This window comes from Caretta caretta, chromosome 3 (assembly GCF_965140235.1).
Source record: "Caretta caretta isolate rCarCar2 chromosome 3, rCarCar1.hap1, whole genome shotgun sequence".
Classification (NCBI taxonomy): domain Eukaryota; kingdom Metazoa; phylum Chordata; order Testudines; family Cheloniidae; genus Caretta; species Caretta caretta.
Window position 1 is genome coordinate 48,955,760 of NC_134208.1, and position 17,006 is coordinate 48,972,765.

Genomic DNA, 17,006 nt, shown 5'->3' on the forward strand with positions numbered 1-17,006 from the left:
TAAAACCTTTTAATTTCTAGGTTGCCTGTTTGAAACCAACCCATGTAGGTAGTGGTCACCATCTGAGGCTGTTGAGGCCTATATGAAACATGTAGAACTCTCTTAGTGGACAATTCTGTCTGGATAATAAAAACCACTGCTACATTCGGCATTGACCCAGTCATTGATAGTGTGATAAAAGGCTGAAGACAAAATGGACATAAAGGCTGACCTAACTTAGAGGTGTATTGGTAGTACATTGTGGAGATCGTGATTTAACTTCTCTGTGTTTAAGAGCTTGTCTACACATACAAGGTACCACTGCAGCTCGTCTAGTGAAGATGGTCTATGCTGACAGGAGAGAGCGCTCCTTTCGGCATAATAAAACCACTTCCGTGAGAGGCGGTAGCTATGTTGGAGGGAGAAGCTTTCCTGCTGATATGGCGCTATCCACACCAGTGCTTATGTTGATGTAACTTAGGTCACTCAAGGAGCTGATTTATTCACTCCCCAGAGCAACATACGTTATGGCAACATAAGCTGTAGTGTCGACATAGCCTAAATAGGGCCTCATTTTCTGAGGCTGTCAGTCTAGAACCTTTAGTAATAAAATTGCTTTATTTTAACTGAAGAAAAGTAGGGGAGTGATGGAATGTGGGTTTGGCTGGAAATAATACATGGGGAGATTTTCAAAGGCACAAATGGAAGTTAGTCACTCAACTTTTTTACTTTTAATGGAGTTGAACCTTTTAGGTACCTTTTGTGCTTTTGGAAATATTCCCCAAATGTATTATTGGTGGCATATTTTATTCTTTTCTGTAACTACTGAGAACGTATTACAGATGGTGAGAGGAGTGGGGGAGTAACTTTTTCCTGGATCTTGTTAACTAATTGTTTGTTTTAAAATGATTCATTCCTGCGAAGGAGGACTTAAAGTATAGGGGTGGAGCTGTTCCATTTGTTAAAGTCAACAGTCAAGTAGGAGGGGATAATATGTATTTATTTCCATTTTCATGCTATGACCTTTTTTTAGGTAGGTGGAAAGTAACCAATGAAACTTGGTTCAGATATTAAGCATCTTGATTATGATACTAAGACAGTGTACTAATTAAACATCCTAAAATTAATTATTTCCCTTTTCAGCTGCCAGAGCAGCTCCTGGGCAGCGGTGGGTTGGCTGTCCCAGTGGCAGCTGGCAGCTGATGCTGCTGGCCTCGGGGGAGGCGGGCAGTAACGGTGGCTCCCAAACAGCAGCCCCCCAGCTAAGATTTAGTCAGGGGTGTTTATAGTAAAAGTCATGGATGGGTCGGGGCGGTGAATTTTTGTTTATTGCCCGTGACCTGTCCATGAGTTTTACTAAAAATACCCATGACTAAATTGTAGTCTTAATCATGAGTACACCATTGCCTGTTAGAAGTAGAGAGAACATTCACAAATTTGTTTTTCGGAATATACTTTTTCAGATTTGTTGGTAATACTAAATATGACAGATGTGTAAATAAAGGTAAAACAATCAACTTCAGAAGGTTAATTTCAGAAATGAAATAAGCTGTATTTAACGTCATTTAAGCTGTATTTACATGTGAGAATTTTAAGATTATTTAGGGATGACAATATAAGTAAATTACTTCAGTATGAACTTTGGGGCCAGTCCTGCTTTGTTGTACGTTATGGGGAAGAGGGAGTAATTTGTGAACCACAGTAGGTGTGTAAAGAGGCAGCAATAAAGTTGTGTACTTGTCTGGGCATAAACAGTGCACATTCCTGAACTTTCTTCTACCCATATGCTTCCTAAGTTTGCACCTTGACATGTAAAAGAGTAAAGTTTTTGTGCAGAGTGAGAGTGGCTGTTGGTGGGTCTTCTGACCCCTGAGTTTGGCACCCAATAGCTATTTTGGGCAGAGTCAGTTACCGTTCATCCATGTTGATGAGGAAAATTTGAGATCAAAAGGAAGAGTGTTTCTTTGTGTGTGAGAAACAAATTGGGCTCTTGGTATTTTAGCTGGGGTTCACATGTCTTTGCTGAGGCACTAGTAGTTTTGAAGGGTGGCTGAGTTTGTGGTTTTCTGAGCACTATATCAAGATATTTTGTGGACAAGTGAGATGATTTCTTCTTCCCCACTATTCTTATTGCTCTGTTGTTTCTCTGATGATCGTTCTGAAGTAACAAGAAGGCAAAGTGAATATAATAAATCTGATTATTAGTAACTGAAGTTTAGAAGTAGAGTTAAATGTAGGAATGTTTCAGAACTGAGAACACATTTCTAACTAATAAGAAAGCTTGTCATAATAAAAATTATATTTCTGACAACCTTAGAAGGGGCTAGAGCTGACCTTCATGATAAGTCTTAAGTCTCAAATACTTCTTGAAAAATGTGTAGCAAATATACCCATTAGGATTTTGTTTCTCTTCTCCTCCCGCTGTCTCTTCCCCTCCCCCCCCGCGTGCTTTCTTACCAACTCATTAACCTCTGCTTATGCTTCTACTTATCTGAGATCAAGCTCTTGTTTAGGACAATATAGGGGCAACTATATTAAATGCTTATAAAAGTAATCTCTAAATGTATTATATGAATAAATGAAGGTGTTTTCAAGTGCAAGTAGAAGGAAGTAGAGATTCATTGCATCAATTTTAACACTTACCTGTGTATGTGTCATTTTTTCCTCGTTCATGAAGACCTAAACCTACCAAATAATGGTAGATTTTACTTGATTCAGCCTGCTAGCATGTAATTGGTTATACCATCTCCACAGACGTCTGCTGGAAAGTAGAACCTGAAATACCACAGTATTGTGTCTGGCACCATTGTCTAACTTTTACAGAATTTAACACTAAGTATGGCTAAGCACCTACCCTGTGTAACATAACTTTCTTTCCTGATAATTATAGTAATGTGTCCCTGCTGCACTGAGTTTTGTGACCTCTTACGTTACTGGACTCCTATATACTGATTGTAATCCGTTCATTACATTTTTACCTTTAAGTGTATAATGTGCTCTTATATGATTGGGATGTAAAATTATTTACTCTTGAAGTGCAATGTTTTAAAGGGCAAGTTTTTACTCCTGTAAGAAGGCTTCAGAGAGTCTGAGAAAATAAAATACACATTTTGAAGTGGACATGTAGAATGCCCCTTTTGCTCAGGTTATTGGGGCCATGTGTAACACCAGCAGACCCCGGTTGTGGGCGGGCGGGATCGAACCTGGGGCCTTTGGAGCTGAGTGCATGAGCCTCTACTGCAGGGGTCGGCAACCTATGGCACACGTGCCAAACATGGTACGCGAGCCAATTTTTAATGGCATGCTGCTGTCTCCTAGGGACAGTAGCGTGCAATTAAAAAAATCCTGCCTGGCCTGGCCCACTCTTCTCCGCCCCCGCCCACTGCTCTCTCCTTGCAGGGCAGGCAAGCTTCCCCCTCCCCCTGCCTCTTCCCCCAGTGTGCTGGGTTTCTGCCCCTCCTCCTCATCTCCCTCCCTACGGCGGATCAGTTGATGGCCCTTGCTACGGAGGGGAGAAGGAAAAGCAGAGCTGCAGCGCTCTCTGCTCCGGGGACCTTGGGGAAGGGGGTGGAATCGGCATATTCCCTCCAGCCCCCTGTTGTGAGCCGCTCAGGGCAGGGGGCTGGGAGCACGACCCCAGCCCACACTCCCAGCCCTCTGCCGTGACCCCTGCATGCCTCTCACACACCCTAAGCCCTCTGCCCTGACCCCTGCATCCCCCCCCATGCCCTGACTCTTGCACCCCCACATCCACATCCCCACTCCCACCCTGAGCATCAAACGGGAGCTCCTGCATACACACACCCACATTCCCACCTGCACCCCTCGCACCAAATGGGAGTTGCCCAGGTAAGCACTCTACACCCAAACCTTCTGCCCCAACTTTAAGCCCCCTCCCTCATTCTAGCTCCTGGCGAGACCCTGTACCCCAACCCCCAGCCTGCTCCTTCACCCTTAGCTCAGTGCAGAGAGAGGAAGAGAATGGGTCAGAACCAGGGAGAAAGTAGATACCTACTCTATGTGGACAGGATCGGGACCTCAGACCAGCAGTGGACTGAGCGGCTCTGGGGTTCTGGCTGCTGGCCCCTTGCCAGCTGGGGTCCCAGCTGCAGGCCCCGCTCAGCCTGCTGCCAGCCTAGGTTAACGGAACCCCAGGCCGGCAGCGGGCTGAGCGGGCCGGCGGTGTAAGATCAGCATTTTAATTTAATTTTAAATGAAGCTTCTTAAACATTTTGAAAACCTTGTATACGTACAACAATAGTTTAGTTATATAATATATAGACTTACAGAGAGAGACCTTCTAAAAAACGTTAAAATGTAGTATTGGCACACAAAATCTTAAAGTGAATAAATGAAGACTTGGCACACCATTTCTTGCCGACCCCTGCTCTACTGCATGAGCTAAAAGCTAACTGGCTTAGTTAGCTAATGCTGTAGAGCAGACTCATTAATCTCTCTCTCTTTCTTTAAGTGGTCTCGGTGCCACTAGATGGGACAGAACACTACGAGGTGTGTGGGTTACACATGCAGCATCTAATTACTTTTAATTTTTAAAAAGGTCACCTTTGGTCTATGTTAAAACTTTTTATTGAATATCTGATGGACATGTAAGTCTGAAAGAAAATTAATGAAGTATTTGATAGCCTTAATTTAGAAACTGGGTGGTTATAAAAAGAGGTTTAAAATATTAATCTTCAGAAGTACTTAATATAATGGGAAGAGTTTTTAAATGTTCCAGTATTTAGAGAAGCTAAAACTTCTGTCAGAAGTTTTATAGTTTGACTTTCTTCATACTTCGACTTAAAAAATATCCCCAAAAACTCATGAGAACTGAAAGGAAAATTATGACCAGTTTTGTGCTTTTTCACTTGATGTACATTTTTTCTTTTCTGTGTGTTAGCTTCAATTAGCATGTTAACTTGGTCTCAAGTATGCTATTAAGTAATTTCTATTGTATTCTGTTTGATATAGGTTCTTACACCAGGCTTATCAGTGTAGAGTCTGAGTGCCTTCCGATAGTGCATTAAACAATGTGACTACACATCTGTCACACATTGGTTTGTCTCATCTTCTGTTCAGCAGGAGAAGGGTGTGCAATGGGAGCTATCTGTTTTGGTAAGGTGGTTTCTTAAAAGTATACATGTTGCTATGTATTTGTTAGAGAAGATGAGGTCAAAGAAACGTGCCTTGTACTTTGAGAAGAATGTGGTGAGATTTGTGATGGTCCTTGTTCCTGGGAGAGTTCATTCCTCAGTATTGGATCTGCCTCTTAGAAATTTCTGACTTCTGTACAGATGATCTTTGCCCTTCTGGTAGAAAGCTCCATTGAGGCAGAGAAATGTAGTCAACCACAGTCTTTCCCCTGGAGCTTTAGGTGGTTTTTTTTTTTTGATATCCTGCGCCCAGGCAGTAGAGTACCTTGAAGATTAGGATTGTGCTGGGCCTAGAATATTCGCTTCAAGTAGATGAGTTTGTAGTTGGCCTTTGGCTAGTTTCTCTATAAGATTACTGAGGAGTGGGAGATTTGATGCTGGGTTCGTAGACTAGGTATCTAGGGTGAGTTTCTTCAGTGCTGGTTGGATTATTGTGTGTTTGAAGGAGGAAGGGAAGATTACTTCTCTGAGGCATCGGCTATTTTGAGCGGCATAGTTGCTCATGACTCTTTTACAAGCCAAAGAGACCATCTGTTGGATTCACAAGTTTGGGTTGAGACTCCCTTGGGATGTCCAGAAGTTCTTGATTAGTGAATGTATTAAACTTTGGGAATGCAGGTGAGGTGCTGGTTAGTGGGTATAGCAGGATCCATGCAGTTTTGAGAAGGATTCCTAAATGTTCAGGATCTTTTGCACAAAGTAGGCTGATTAATCTGCACAAAGCACTGTGAAGAATTTAGGCACTCAGAGGTGATGAAGCAGTTTATCACCCTAGATCAGTAGTTTTCAAACCTTATTTCTGGAGACCCAGTTGAAGAAAATTGTTGATGCCTATGACCCAACGTAGCTGGGAATGGAACTGAGGGCTCAGGGCTGTGGGAGGGGCTCAGGGCTGTGGGCTGGGGGTGCAGGCTCTGGGGATGAGGGGTTTGGGGTGTAGGAAGGGGCTCCAGGTTTGGGGGGGCTCAGGTCTGGGTTGGGGGATTGGAGCGCAGGCTTACTTTGGGTGGCTCCTGGTCAGCAGTGCAGCGGGAGTGCAGAGGCAGGCTTCCTGCCTATCCTGGCACCATGGACCACGCTGTGCCCCAGAAGCGGCCAGCAGCAGGTTGGTCTCCTAGACGGAGGTGCGTAAGCAGCTCAGCGCAGCTCTCACCCACAGGCACAGGAAACCGGCCAATGGGAGTGTGAAGCCGGTGCTCGGGGCGGGGGCAGTGTGCGGAGCCCCATGGCCCCGCCCGCCTAGGAGCTGGACCTGCTGCTGGCCACTTCGGGGCGCAGCGCGGTGTCAGAACAGGTAAGGACTTAGCCGGGCAGCACCGCTGACGGGACTTTTAACGGCCCAGTCAGTGGTGCTGACCAGAGCCGCCATGACCCAGTCCCTTCCATGCTGCAACCCAGTTCTGGGTCGCAACCCAAGGTTTGAAAACCACTGCCCTAGATACCTTGGTGTGAGATTTGGCAGCTTCATTGGAGGCTGGTAGGAAGGTTCTTTTCGCCTGTAATATGGCTTCAGTGTAGGCTTTGAGGGATTAATTATGTTTTCATCCTGTCTGTATTAGCACCTGTATTGGTGCTCAAGTTTCAGCACTGCCTCATCCCCCATCTTCATCCAGGGAAGGGTGTTTGAAAACCAAGGCTACAGAGGGAGGAGGGATGGAGTGAGCAGGGCCGCAGAGAAAGGGGGGGTAGGGGGCGGGGCAAGGGTGTTTGTGTTTTGTGTGGTTAGAAAGTTGGCAACCCTAGACACAAGAATGGTAGAGTGATAAATAATGATGAAGATGAACTCAGTGGGCTAACTCCCCTGCTGATGCACCAGAAAACACACTTAAGCCACAAGTTTTCAGTCCCTTTTTCTTCAGGGCTTTGGTTTCATTTCTTCAGTATAAAACTATCTAACACAAGTGTTCAGCATCTCAATCATGTCCTTTTCCCCTGACTTGGGGATGCCAGCGGCAGCCTTTGTAGTTCCTGCAGCTCTCATTAGCTTTTGCAGGCTTTTGTGAGGACTAAATGATCTTCCAGCTATCACCTAATCCCTGGCCTCCCAGCATCACTCCCTTAAAGAGCCATACCACCCAGTGACAAAAAGGCAGACATAGGGTGATCTGGATCATAAGACAACATCTACAGAATGGAGGACTGTATTCTGGAAAGTAGAGACTAAAAAGGATTATAGTGAACAAGCAACTGATGAGGCACTCCCATTGCAGTGCTATGGCAAAAATGGCTGTGATCCTTGGATGTATAAAAGGGAGTCTTCACATCAAGACTGGTAGCTTTTCTGGAAGATGTGCTATAGTAAAACACAAATTATGAGGTTCAATACAGGAGTAACTGGTAACTGGGTAAAATTCTGTGGCCAGTATTATACATGAGGTCAGACTAGATGATCTAATGGTCCCTTCTGGCGTTAAAATCTATCAGTCCCTGACTTGTTGAATTGTAGACATGACCCTAAAGGCAGCACTTATCAGTCATGTCTTTATGGAGGCATAACAAAATACAGTATCTGAAACTGAATTGCTGGAGAGCAGCTTGTGTATTAAGGGTTTTTAGCTAGCCTATGCTTTGTTCGCTGTACTTACAATTTGTTAGAGTACAATAGAGAACACAACTCTGCTTTTTTTTTTTAAAAGGAAGAATGAACAAGTGTTTCTCGCAAACAGGTTAACTATATCCTGTTAAACTAGGAATGTGATTTTTTAAAATGCATCTGCAGCTGTTGAGTTTTATTAAAAAAAAAAGGTCTTTTCTTTAAATATTTATTTATTGAAAAGTGAATGGAAAACAAAGATGTAAAATATGTAATATCATGTGGTCAACTAAAAGAATTTTCTAAAGATGGACAATGACTAGAAAATGAAGCTTCAGAAATATTAAATGAAACTTGGAAAACAGAGTTTAATAAAAAGAACAGTTACATATTTAGAACAGTTTAGAAGCTGAAATAGTAACCCACAAAACGATTTAATGTCCAGAAATAATAAATAGATGATTGGGCTTAATTATTCATAGTGATGGGTGCTGCAAAGACTTTTAGATACTGGAGTTTGTGATTTTAAATCTAAAGCCTTTTGTTTGTTTGTATTTATACTGTGAGATAAAGACATCCAAAAAGTTGTGCCCTGAGCAACATCTTAAAAAACCAAAACAACCCCCCACCCAAAAAACCCTCTGCGATATCTCCTCTGTGTGGTTTCATTGTATGAAGTACCTTGAGACATTTTGCTTGCTAAGAACCAAAGTAGGATAGAAACTACAAAATCAATGTATCCTATATTAGTTATAAAATATTACTTTGATTAAGTCTCCATTTTGGTAAAAATTAAATATAATTCACAGACAAAAGTTAAGGTTCAAAGTATGTTTTGGTGGTGTCCAACCAACATTTATAAGCAGTATGCATCCGATGAAGTGCCACAAGTACTCCTTTTCTTTTTGCGGATACAGACGAACACGGCTGCTACTCTGAAACTAGTATTAGACTGTTACTATCTGTGCAAAAATATTACAGCTTTATAAAATTGCTAGTGTTAGAATGTCTGGAAATGAACAGCTGAAAGGTCCAGCCAATTGTATACTGCCGACCCTCACCCCCCATTTAATTATTTATTTACCCACCATCCTGCTCAAGTTATACCTTTCACCCTGAACCTTCACTTTGGTCCCTTGTTTTGTTCCAAGAATAGCAATATTCTGTTTGTATATGGAACTGTAGTAGAGAGATTGACCAGGATATAATTCCATAATCATTGTCAGTGTACTGTAAGTTGTCATAGTGTGTTGTGTCGGTGGAGTAGTAAAATATTTGTATGAACTAGAATTGGAATGATCTGCTTGAAGTTATGAAATATTGTGATGGTGCTTATATAAATATATCTAAATCTTGCAAGTTTATTATCAGTATTGTGTAGAAACTAACATGTTTTTGAAATGATTGGTTTAATATGGAGTTGTATTGGTAATAGAACTAGAAAATAAGATCTTTAATTTTGTGTCTAATTTTGTGTCTAATAAGATTGAATGGGTGATTGAAGTTGAATGAGGTGATAGAAAAGAATGGTATGGTGCTGCTGAGCTATTTGTGTTCTATTGTTCTTCATATTAAGACATTATTATTTATATTACTGCAGTGCCTAGGAGCATTCTAACATTTGCATATCCAAAAAGATGTGCATTTTGTAAAGAGTGCTATATTAGCTGTATGGCATACGAAGCACATGGTGCAATGTAACTTTTTTTAATAATAAAGATTTTTATATGGGAATTCTCCAGGTGTTTTTTTTTTTTTTTTTTTTTGGAATGAGCATTAAGAGTATCAATTGGATTGGTATATGTGGACCACAGAATGGATGCTCTGATCAAACTTATGAAGTCCATCAAAATAAGGGTCCCTCCTGCAGAATTCTACAAGTCTGTATGCAGTGAATGAAGGGGAGAGGATTTTATCTGTACTGAAACTTTAAACATTTAGTTCTCAATCTAGAATTTTTTGGAGCATTTAAAGTTTTTTTTATTATAGATGACTCTGCATTTTCCTACACACCTCCACACTTGCTTGTCCCTTGAACCTCTCTTTCATTGTCCCTTCCTTACCACTTCCACATCCCCAGAAAGTATCTTGCTTCCCACATTCCAGAACTGGATAACATCCAGTCCACCTATGTTAATAAATCTTGGAAAACTGATGTTTTCTGCAGAGAAGAGGGGAAAAAAAATTCTTTTGCTAATATTTTAAAAAGGTAGGTGGGATGACCTGGGTAACTATAGGCCAGTCAGCAGATAGTGATCTTGCAGAAAATAATAGAATGGGTGATGTGACTCTATTTTATTCTTTATTTTTTTTTGATGATTAATGCCAATCAGCATGCTTAATGGAAAAATGTCACCTTTAAACTTGATAATGTTCTTTGACAAGATTACAATTTGGTGACTATAACTGTACTGATATATTATTAGACTTATATATGGTGTCTAAGTAACACCCGTATTCTGATTTGAAATTGGAATTACACAATGTCAATACTGCAAATATTAAAGGGATTTAAAAATTGTCTGAGATCTCAAAACATAAATTATTTGGGAATCACCAATGAGAAGTGATGTCTCTTGTGTGTGTGGGATTTTTCCAGTGATGAGCTGCCAAAATCTTAACCGGTTCCTTCCTCACCCCACGAGGGGGTCATTGCCCCCCCCACCCCCCGGGACTCCTGCCCCATCCACGCCCCTCCCCTGTCCCCTGACTGCCCCCAGAACTGGGCAGGAGGGTCTCATGGGCCACCGTAATGTGTGCCCACCCTGCCCCTAAGAGCCAGAGCGACCTGCCGGGGGGTCAGTTGGGGAGTCCCAGCGGTGCTTACCTGGGGCAGCTCCCAGGAAGCATCCGGCAGGTCCCTCTGGCTCCTGGGGGTAGGGTAGCGTAGCGGCCGCTCCCCCCACTGATCACATCAAAAGTGGCACCTTAGGCGCCGACTCTGTGGGTGCTCCGGGGCTGGAGCACCCATGGGGGAAAATTTGGTGGGTGCAGAGCACCCACCAGCAGCTCCCCACCCCGCACCCAGCCCCAGCTCACCTTCACCTCCTCCCCTGAATGTGCCACCCTGCTCTGCTTCTCCATGCCCCCCCGGCTTCCCGCGAGTCAGCTGTTCACGCGGGAAGCCTCGGAGGGCTGAGAAGCAGGCGGTGGCTTCAAGCTCAAGTCCAGGGTGGAGGAGGTAAGCTGGGGCGGGGAGCGGTTCCCCTGCGTGCACCCCTGGGTTACTTGCTGTGGTGCGGGTGGCCCTCCTCATGCCCCCTGCCCCAGCTCACCTCCTTCTCCCTGGGCCTGAGTGTGAAGCCGCTGCTTGCTTCTCAGCGCCTGCCCCCCGGCTTCCTGCGCGAACAGCTGATTCGCGGGAAGCTGGCAGGGGGTGGGGGGCGGAGAAGCAGAGCAGGGTGGCGCATTCAGGGGAGGAGGCGGAGCGGAGGTGAGCTGGGGCCGGGCACAGGGTGGGGAGCTGCCGGTGGGTGCTCTGCTGGAGCACCCATGGAGTCGGTGCTGAAAGTGCCACTTTTGGCTGGTTGTTTAAGTTAGTAGCCCTTTTAGAACCGGTTGTCCCTCGCGCAACAACCAGTTCTAAAAGGGCTTCTAAATTTAACAACTGTTTCCAGCCTACCGGTGCAAACCGGCTCCGGCTCACCACTGCGTCTTTCAGTACCTGGCTCTCTGCCCAGTGCTATTTCATATTTTTACCAGTGGTCTGCAAGAAAAATGCAAAAACATTGCTGACAGCTTGCAGATGACCCATAGAGTGGTGGAGTGGTAAATAATGATGTGGGCAAGCCATTAATAGAGGGATGTGGATAGCTTGTGAAATTGGGTGCAGACCATCAGCAGTTTTTTTTAATAAGGGCAAATTAAAGGATAAGAATTAAGAAGGGGAATATAATTCTGATACACATTATTTTATGAAAAACAGATCTTGCTGAACAAATGTGATATCATTTTTTGCGATTACAAGTTTGGTTGGCAAAAGTAAATCTTTCTTTTGACATAATATACTTGGACTAATGTAAGAGACAAGGTAGGTGAGGTAATATCTTTTATTGGATCAACTTTTTTTGGTGCGAGGTACAAGCTTTTGAGCTACACAGGACACTCCTTCACTTTTGGGGAGAAGGTAATCAGTTTTTGAGCTAAATACAAGTTGGGACAGATTGTCAAGTATAAGGGGTAAAGCATGTCATAGGAGGCCACTTGAAATGAAGTAGATCAGAGGTTCTCAAACTTCACTGCACTGTGCCCCCCTTCTGACAACATGCCTAGTTTATCTTGGATTGGGAGTATTTGGATTTTTAACACATGTAGCAGCTTTTACAGGATGACTAGCTTAATCACCAAAATCTCCAAGAAAATACAGGTCAAAGATATTTAATCACAACCTTACTTAATGTTTCAACATTTCAGGGTGGGACTATTTCTGTAAATCAATATGCAAAAACATACTGTGCTATATAAATATTTTAATGATGTCTGTGTCAAGCTGTCTGAAGTAGCTTATGAGCATGAGTGCCAACCTGAAGGCAGACTGTCAAGAAGCAGGGCACAAACCCCAAATTGAGTTCTATACTTAGATTTTACCAACCAAGTAACAAGTGTGAACTCCTCAAGCACTATAGTAGCCCAACCATGGAGTCACAGACAGTTCTCTTGGGTACTTCGGTCTATCTTGCCACCCAGGCAAGCTTGCCTTTGTGATAGATGGTCCCTTACACCAAAATTTACAATAATATTCAGGTTAATCCCAGTCCCAAAGGATCGCTTACCCTAGGTCATTTGAACCTTAGACCTCACACCAAAGACAACCCCTATAGCCAGTTCTATAGTGAATGAACTAAAGTTTCATTAACTAAGAAAAAGAAATGAGTTATTTACAAGGTTAAAGCAGATAAACATACACACACAAATGAGTCAGGTTCCAAAAGGTCACAGAAACTGCTGTGATGTGCAAGCTTTCTGTGTCCTCTAGAGCTGAACCAAGCCAAGCAACTTGGGGATCCCTTGCTTAGAAATATTGCCCTCTCAAAATTCCAAGCAGCATAGTGATACAATTCCTTCCTGTCATGGATTTTTATTCCCTTATCCCAGAGTTCATACTGATGGGACAGGTGTTTGCACCCCTCTCCTCTTCGTGTGTGTGGTGTTTGGGCATCAAACTTTGATGTTTCACAATGGCTCATTTGGTTTCAGTGGGTCTCCTTGAGTACAGGACTAGCACTTAATGCTTCTTCCCTATTTGGTGAGTTACAGATTAGAGAGGTTTACAATGCAAACACTCAGTATAACTTTATACCATGTGATACGGATGTTATAAGTGAGATCAATACATTCAGCATCCTACAAGCATTTCATCAAGTCTAAACACATTCTGATAAACTTAACATCTATTTTATCAGTGCTAACCCACAGGTGAGCCAGACTGGTTTCCAGCTATGCATTTCTCAGTGTTGAGTGAGACCTAGGAGCCTTGGCGTAAGTTGGCTGCACACAAACCTAAACTAGTAGGCCTCACTTCAGGCGTACTAGAATCGATTAGTGTCCCTTTCATGGTTGACTGATTTTTATATCACCAATTTGAGCCATGTTTTAGATTAGCAAGCAGAAAACCTTGATTTAAATAATTGATCTTAATGTGTTGTGTTATGACTTCCTGTTTTCCTTAAGAGAGAGGTTCCCATTGGTTGGTATAACAATTAAAATATTGATTTGATTATTTACAATTAAATATAGCTTTTACATTAGTTTAGTACATCTTACTAACCAGGAGGATGCACTATAGCTATACACACTTATTTAAGCAATTATATAGCTTTAGCTTAACAAATATTTAAATTTTTAATTGCTAAGTTTTTTTTGTTATATTAAAAATGTATTTATTATTTGAATAACCTTTTAGTCATCATTTGTGTCAACCTGCATCAAAATGGAAATTGCAATTAAATTAACCACACAAAATGAATATCTTTAAATTGTTTTGTTTGCGAAATAAAACTATTTCAAATATTCTGGATACATAAGAAAATTACTTCTGCTAAGCTTTTCCATGTGACAACTGAAAGTACTGACATTTGGGGGGAGGGGAAGTACAATGCCAGATTTCATTACATTGTGAAGACTGAAAATGGTACAGATACTTAATGCAGAACAGGGTATATAGTGCCATGTTTATAAAGTTTGACCTTAAAAGTTAGCTGAATATATTTTTCCCAATTCCGCAAATGAAGAAGCAGACCATAACTCATTAAATGTGAAAAGGTATTATCATAAATATAAAGGGAAGGGTAAACCCCTTTAAAATCCCTCCTGGCCAGAGGAAAAATCCTCGCACCTGTAAAGGGTTAAGAAGCTAAAAGTAACCTCGCTGGCACCTGACCAAAATGACCAATGAGGAGACAAGATACTTTCAAAAGCTGGGAGGAGGGAGAAAAACAAAAGGTCTGTGTCTGTCTGTGTGATGCTTTGGCTGGGGACAGAAGAGGAATGGAGTCTTAGAACTTAGTAAGTAATCTAGCTAGGTATGTGTTCGATTAGGATTTCTTTAAATGGCTGAGAAAATAGCTGTGCTGAATAGAATGAATATTCCTGTCTGTGTGTCTTTTTTGTAACTTAAGGTTTTGTCTAGAGGGATTCTCTATGTTTTGAATCTAATTACCCTGTAAGGTATTCACCATCCTGGTTTTACAGAGGTGATTCTTTTTTACTTCTATTAAAAGTCTTCTTGTCAGGAAACTGAATGCTTTTTCATTGTTCTAAGATCCAAGGGTTTGGGTCTGTGGTCACCTATGCAAATTGATGAGTATTTTTACCAGACCTTCCCCAGGAAGTGGGGTGCAAGGGTTGGGAGAATTTGGGGGGGAAAAAAGTTTCCAAACTACGTTTTTTCAGGAACCCAGATAAAGTTTGGTGGTGGTAGTGGAAGTCCAAGGGTAAAATAGTTTGTACCTTGGGGAAGTTTTAACCTAAGCTGGTAAAAGTAAGCTTAGGAGGTTTTCATGCAGGTCCCCACATCTGTACCCTAGAGTTCAGAGTGGGGAAGGAACCTTGACATGGTGGCAGAGTGATGGGATTAACTTGAAATCCTTTTGAGATCAATTTGAGATTTTTTGAACCAGAAATACAGATTTTAAAAAGGAAATATTTTTTTTTTCCTTTGGCGCTGCTGGAAAGGAGGTCCAACTGAAAGCAGCTAGTTTTTTCTCTGCTTTGGGGCCAGAGTAGAGACAAAAGGGAATTACCTTTGTGAATTGCAGGTTTTCTTTGCCTGGAGGCAGAGTAGTTAACCTCCTGCAGGGAAATTCAGTCTTCACAAACCTGAGGTTTTTTTCCCCTAAAAGTAAATAGGGGGGTGTTCTACCCATTTGCCTGGAGACAAAAGTGGTAGGGTGTTTTTTTTTAGGATTTTGATGTTTTTTTTTGTTTTTTTTTTACAAGGAGCACAGATATGAAAAGGAAATTTTTTCCTTTGGGCTGCTGGAGAGCAGGTCTCCAACTGGAAATAGTTGAAAGCTTTTTTGCTTTGATTTGGGGCCAGAGCAGAGACAAAGGGAATTGTCTTTTTCTGTAGGCTTACAATCACTATCAGAGAATAGGTATCCTATTCCAGCACAGCAAAATTTTACAAGCCAAGTTTTGTTTGTTCTATTTCTAAACCTCGGGTGTAAAGTTAGTTAAAAACAGAGAGGTTAGGATGACAGACTCCACGGCTCAACAAAAGCTGGAATTAGCCAGTTTTGAGGCTGCTGAAAAACAAAAGGAACATGAAAGACAGATAGAACTCATGCGGATGGAGAAGGAGGTACAGGAGGGTCCCCACAGGAGGGAGATGGAGGCAAGGGACAAAGAGAGGAAGCATGTGGAGGAGATGGAGAAGATAAAGGCTCAGCAGAATATACCAACAAACGCTAGCAATCCTTCTCCAGGTACCACCTCCCATCCCAGAAAGTTCCCCACCTACAAGGCAGGCGATGATACTGAGGCCTTCTTAGAAAACTTTGAAAGGGCCTGCCTTGGGTACAGCATCTCTACCGACCAATACATGGTAGAGCTGAGGCCGCAGCTCAGTGGAGCCTTAGCTGAGGTGGCGGCTGAAATGCCTAAAGAACACATGAACAAGTATGAACTGTTTAAATCCAAGGCGAGAGTCAGAATGGGGATAACACCCGAGCATTCTCGTCGGAGGTTCAGAGCCCTAAGGTGGAAACCAGACATGTCATTTACCCGACATGCCTACCACATTGTGAAACATTGGGATGCCTGGATATCAGGAGCAAGTGTTGAATCTCCAGTAAATTTGCTCTTCCTAATGTAAATGGAACAATTCTTAGAGGGTGTTCCTGAGGAAATAGAAAGAGACATCCTAGATGGGAAACCCAAAACTGTAATCGAGGCAGGAGAGATTGGAGCCAGATGGGTGGAGGTGGCAGAGAAGAAGAAAACTGGTTGCAGTTGGAGCGGAGACCAGAAGGGACAACCCCAGACCACACCCTATTACCCGGGGCCGCCCAAGGCCCCACCTACCTCCCAAAGAACCCTCCAGACACCTTATCGTCCCACCACCCTGTTCTCCAGCAAAACCCAGGACTCCTGGGTTTTGGGCTCTAGGGTTGAAAAATTACCCTGTACACATTCAGGCTCAGGATGGAGCCCAGGCCTGGGACACTGCTAGTATTGAGGGTCCCAGAGCCAAACATCTACGGTGCAACTTTTAGCCCTGCAGCCTGAGCCCTGCCATGGGGCTTTTATCACCATGTCGATGTATCCTTAATAGAGTTTTGTCCTCCTCTGAATTCTTCCCAGTCATGTTTTACTGTTCAGATGTTTACCAAGTAACACTTTTTCTTAAAAATTTTGTGGTGATCTTTTTATTGGTTACCGAGTTATTTTGTTTTTTTTCAAACTGAAAGGATATCATACTTATTACTGAAAACATAAACTCTTGATTAGTTCATGTAAAGAAATATCTAAAATGTATAATCAGTCTAAAAACACAACTGTTTTTGTTTTAGATTAGCAAAGAAGTGAAAGAAAAATTTGCAGTCCAACTGCGAAATTCAACTCCTGGCCTAGGTGGAGCTAAAGTAGAAGAACTGGAATTTTATAAGGTAAGTTAAAGCTGATGGAAATTGTGTAACAATACTTAGTGTAAATGTCACAATTGCATGTTGTCTCCACCTCCTTAAACTAGGGATGTAACACGTTAACTAGTAAGCATTAGTCTAACCCAGGGGTGGGCAAACTTTTTTGCCCGAGGGCCACATCTGGGGGGTTGGGGTGCAGGAGGAGGTGCGGCAAGGACTTAGGGTGCAGGAGGGGTGCGAAGTGCAGCAGGGCGTTGG

General features: G+C 42.6%; 1 protein-coding gene across 7 annotated transcripts in view; it reads left to right on the forward strand.

Annotated features, from left to right (window-relative positions):
* PRIM2 (DNA primase subunit 2) overlaps window positions 1–17,006 on the forward strand; it is a 308,890-nt gene that overhangs the window by 43,038 nt on the left and 248,846 nt on the right. For 6 of the 7 annotated variants that reach the window (XM_048845207.2, XM_048845211.2, XM_048845209.2 and 3 more), the window contains one exon: window positions 16,677–16,772. The exons of the other annotated variant lie outside the window; for it this stretch is intronic. In XM_048845207.2, coding sequence (XP_048701164.1) covers window positions 16,677–16,772 — 96 coding nt within the window. The remainder of the gene's footprint in view (window positions 1–16,676; window positions 16,773–17,006) is intronic. 7 annotated transcript variants of the gene reach the window in all.